At 55.3% G+C, this 3159-nt stretch overlaps 1 protein-coding gene across 1 annotated transcript; it reads right to left on the bottom strand.

The window, feature by feature from the left end:
• Positions 1-1045: 1045 nt before the first annotated feature.
• Positions 1046-3003, bottom strand: SMIM26 (small integral membrane protein 26). Its single transcript, XM_063328061.1, has 2 exons — positions 2832-3003; positions 1046-1732 (listed from the first exon to the last, which is right to left on the bottom strand). The coding sequence occupies exons 1-2, from the start codon at positions 2986-2988 to the stop codon at positions 1548-1550; spliced, it is 342 nt and encodes a 113-aa protein (XP_063184131.1). The 5' UTR covers positions 2989-3003; the 3' UTR covers positions 1046-1547.
• Positions 3004-3159: the final 156 nt, after the last annotated feature.

Here is a 3159-nt window from a genome sequence, read left to right as displayed (position 1 = left end):
GCCCCCTGGCGGCTGGGAGGTGCTGGCGCACGCACCCTGCCAGAGGCGCTGTAGTGGGGGGGGAGTGGGTGTATATATATATGTATATATATACAAACGGTACCTGTAGGGGAAGCTCCTATAGAAAAGGGAGGTGTGCGCAGAGGCAGGCGAGGTGTCTACAGGTGTTTCGCGCGCGGAGGGGCTCCATTCATCTGGGGGGAGTTGGCGCCTATAGGGTCTTTGGGGGGGAGTCACCTACAGAAAGGAGCAGATGCAGGTAACGGGAGTGGCGCCCTCTATAGGAACGGCGATAGGGGAACGGGGGTGGGGAGGAAGTGCCCATAGAAATTAGCGGCTGGGAGGAGCCTTCTGGAAAAGGAAGTGGTGGCTGTAGGGACTGGAGAAGACCATATAGAAAGGCAGGTCTATAGGTGCATGAGCTGGGACTCGTGGTATAAAAGCCCCTATAGAAGCTGGTGTGCGTGGGCAGAGGGGCTGGGGGTAGCTTTCTATGCAGCGAGATGGTATCTGCAGGGGCTGTGGGAAGACCCTATAGCGACCTGTGGCAGTAGGAGAATCCTCCTAGAAAAGGCTATAGGGTCAGTGGCCAGCCCCTATAGAAGCAGCTGTCAGCAGGGAAAGCACCTACGGAAAGGAAGGTCTGCTTGGGCAGAGTCTGGGGTCAGCCTCCTCTGAAGGGTGACAGTCTATAGGGACTGGGGGAAGGCCCTGTAGAAAGTAGGGGCTGGGGGTAGCCTTCTCAAAGTGGAAGCGGCTATAGCAGCTGCAGGGAGCCCCTATAGCAGTGGGGGTCAGCAGCAAGAAAAGCTGGGGAAAACACCTATAGAAATCAGCAGCCAGGGGCAGCTTACTGTGAAAGGAGGTGGTGTCAATAAGAGGCCTATAGAATGAAAGTCAGCTGCAGCCACAGCAGCTGGGGGACATTCCCCTACAAGGGGACATAGCACATGTGAAACCCCTATAGAAAGGAGGGCCTGGTAGAGGGCTGGGAGCAGAAAACTGGGTAAGTATTCAACTTACAGTAGTATTTCTGCACTTGTAATTCAACTCTTTAAGCTTTTATTTGAAGGACAATTAACAACTCTCATACCCCAAAGATTAAACTATGTTCCTTCCTGTTTACTCATCGTTCCTAAAGTATCTGTTTCAGAGCTGATCAGTTGAGGAGCCATTCTGGGTACATCCTCGATCACCCAGGTATGTCCTGGATCACCAGCTGGGAAACCAACGTCACAGGAGATCTGCAACGGCCACCTGGTCAGACCACCAGACACAGGACACCAGGCAGCACACAGATATGTTAACATCTCACAACATGCTTATCTGAATCCAGTCTGTCGTTCGTAATTTGAACACACATGCAAAGAGCAGCAGTGACCCCAGCAGACGAGAAGGTTTGCAAGCTCTGCGAGGTTATGTCACAGATGGAGCTGTCATTTCAGCAACACAAGAGAAACTTTTACACCAATGGTCTGGTGCCAGGCACCAGGATGATTCTCTCGGAGACGCCAGCTCCAGCACAAAGTTCTGAGCTTCCAAACCATTTAATTTTCAGAAGGAGGGCTGTCATTTGAATCAAACAATGACTTCACACGCCTGAGCAGTCGAGTAATAGGAGGTATATCATCTCTGTATGTTATTACTGTTGTCACTTGAAATCCTAAAGGTGTTTCTCTAGAGAATACTTCCTTGCGGGGTTCTTGGTTTGCCTGAGGATCACTTTCATTCCCTAAGAATTAAGGGGAGAGAAAAAAAAAGAGCATTACAATCAAAAAGTTTTATCCCTTCATTATGGCAAAACAGCAGCCATATAGGCATTCTGTCTTCTTTTTGCTTTTTCTCAAATTCTGAGAAATAGATAGCAAAGATCTAGTGACTGTGTAGCCAGAAAACGTTATTTACTAGGCTAAGTTAGGTTGCTGCACTGGTACTGGACCAGTATCAGTACTACAGTAGCAGCAATAACAACTGGCTTCCAAGTTATCCACATTACAGCTAGCTCCATGTTACTACACCTTAGCAGCTGGCTGCTGAGGGAGAGAGAGAGGCTATTTCAGTTGGAAGGGACTACAGCAGTCATCTAGTCCAACTGCCTAAACACAGCTGACCAAAAGTAAAAGCATATTATTAAGGGCATTGACCAAATACCTCTTAAACACTAACAGGCCTAGCGCATTGACCAAATACCTCTTAAACACTAACAGGCCTGGCGCATTGACCACATCTCTAGGAAGCCTGTTCCAGTGTTTGACCACCCTCTCGGTAAAGAAATACTTCCTAATGTCCAGTCTGAACCTCCCCTGGCGCAGTTTTGAACCGTTCCCGCAATGCAAATGAAAGCAACAAGTTGGAAAGGGTCTAGACCCTGTTCTCGTCATCAGAGATAAAGCACAAACTTTCTCCACCAACACGGGATTCACCCAGGAGGGTGAACCTCCTGGGGATGTCGGGAGGCGCTGGGTGCACACCGAGCCACCAGCAGCCCTGCCAGCTCGCCCACCCCATGAGGACCCCTCGCACCCCGCAGCCGCACAGCCCCAGGAGCCCCGGCAAGCCGACAGACAGGCTGCCAGAGCAGTTCAGCGCAGGCAGCACCCGCCCCTGCCTCCCTCGGCCGAGGGAACGGCCGGAACCGGGGCTGGGGGGACCCCACCGCCGGCAGCGCTGGTCCCACAGGCCCGGGAGGGCGACCGAGCCCCGCCCGCAAGGCCAAGCTCCCCTCAGCCAAGCCCCGCCCCTTCGCCAGGCCCTCTCTCAGCGCCACCGCCCCGCACCGCCGAGGTGACCCCAGGCGGCGTCCCCGGGCTCGGGTCCGCTGTAGCCCGTACCGAGCCCGCCGCCGCTCTCGGTGCCGCCGTCGGTGCTGCTGGAGCGGTAGTGGAGCATGGCCCCCAGCAGGGTCCAGCCGCCCACCGAGTACAGCAGCGCCGCCCGCGCGTTCCACACCGCCGCCCGCATCGTCCCCCCAGCAACGCCCGCGCCCATTGGTCGGGCCGCGCCGCCAATCGGGTGGGGGCAAGGAGGGCGGTGCGCGCATGCGCCCTGGCTGCGGGGGCGGGAGCAAGGGGAAGATGGCGGCGGGAGCCAGCGGGCGCCATTACAGGGGCGCTGTGCTCCGCACGGAGGGCGCAGCGGCTGGGTCCGCTGTGAGCATCG

Source organism: Chroicocephalus ridibundus, chromosome 3 (genome assembly GCF_963924245.1).
Source record: "Chroicocephalus ridibundus chromosome 3, bChrRid1.1, whole genome shotgun sequence".
Classification (NCBI taxonomy): Eukaryota; Metazoa; Chordata; class Aves; order Charadriiformes; family Laridae; genus Chroicocephalus; species Chroicocephalus ridibundus.
The sequence above is the reverse complement of the archived record's forward strand: the minus strand, read 5'-3'. Positions and strand labels throughout refer to the sequence as shown.

Coding starts and splice junctions, on each gene's coding strand:
- SMIM26 (XM_063328061.1), bottom strand. CDS start 2,988: ATGGGCGCGGGCGTTGCTGGGGGGACGATGCGGGCGGCGGTGTGGAAC. Junction 1,733..2,831: donor CGAGAGCGGCGGCGGGCTCG/GTACGGGCTACA, acceptor CTTAATTCTTAG/GGAATGAAAGTGATCCTCAG.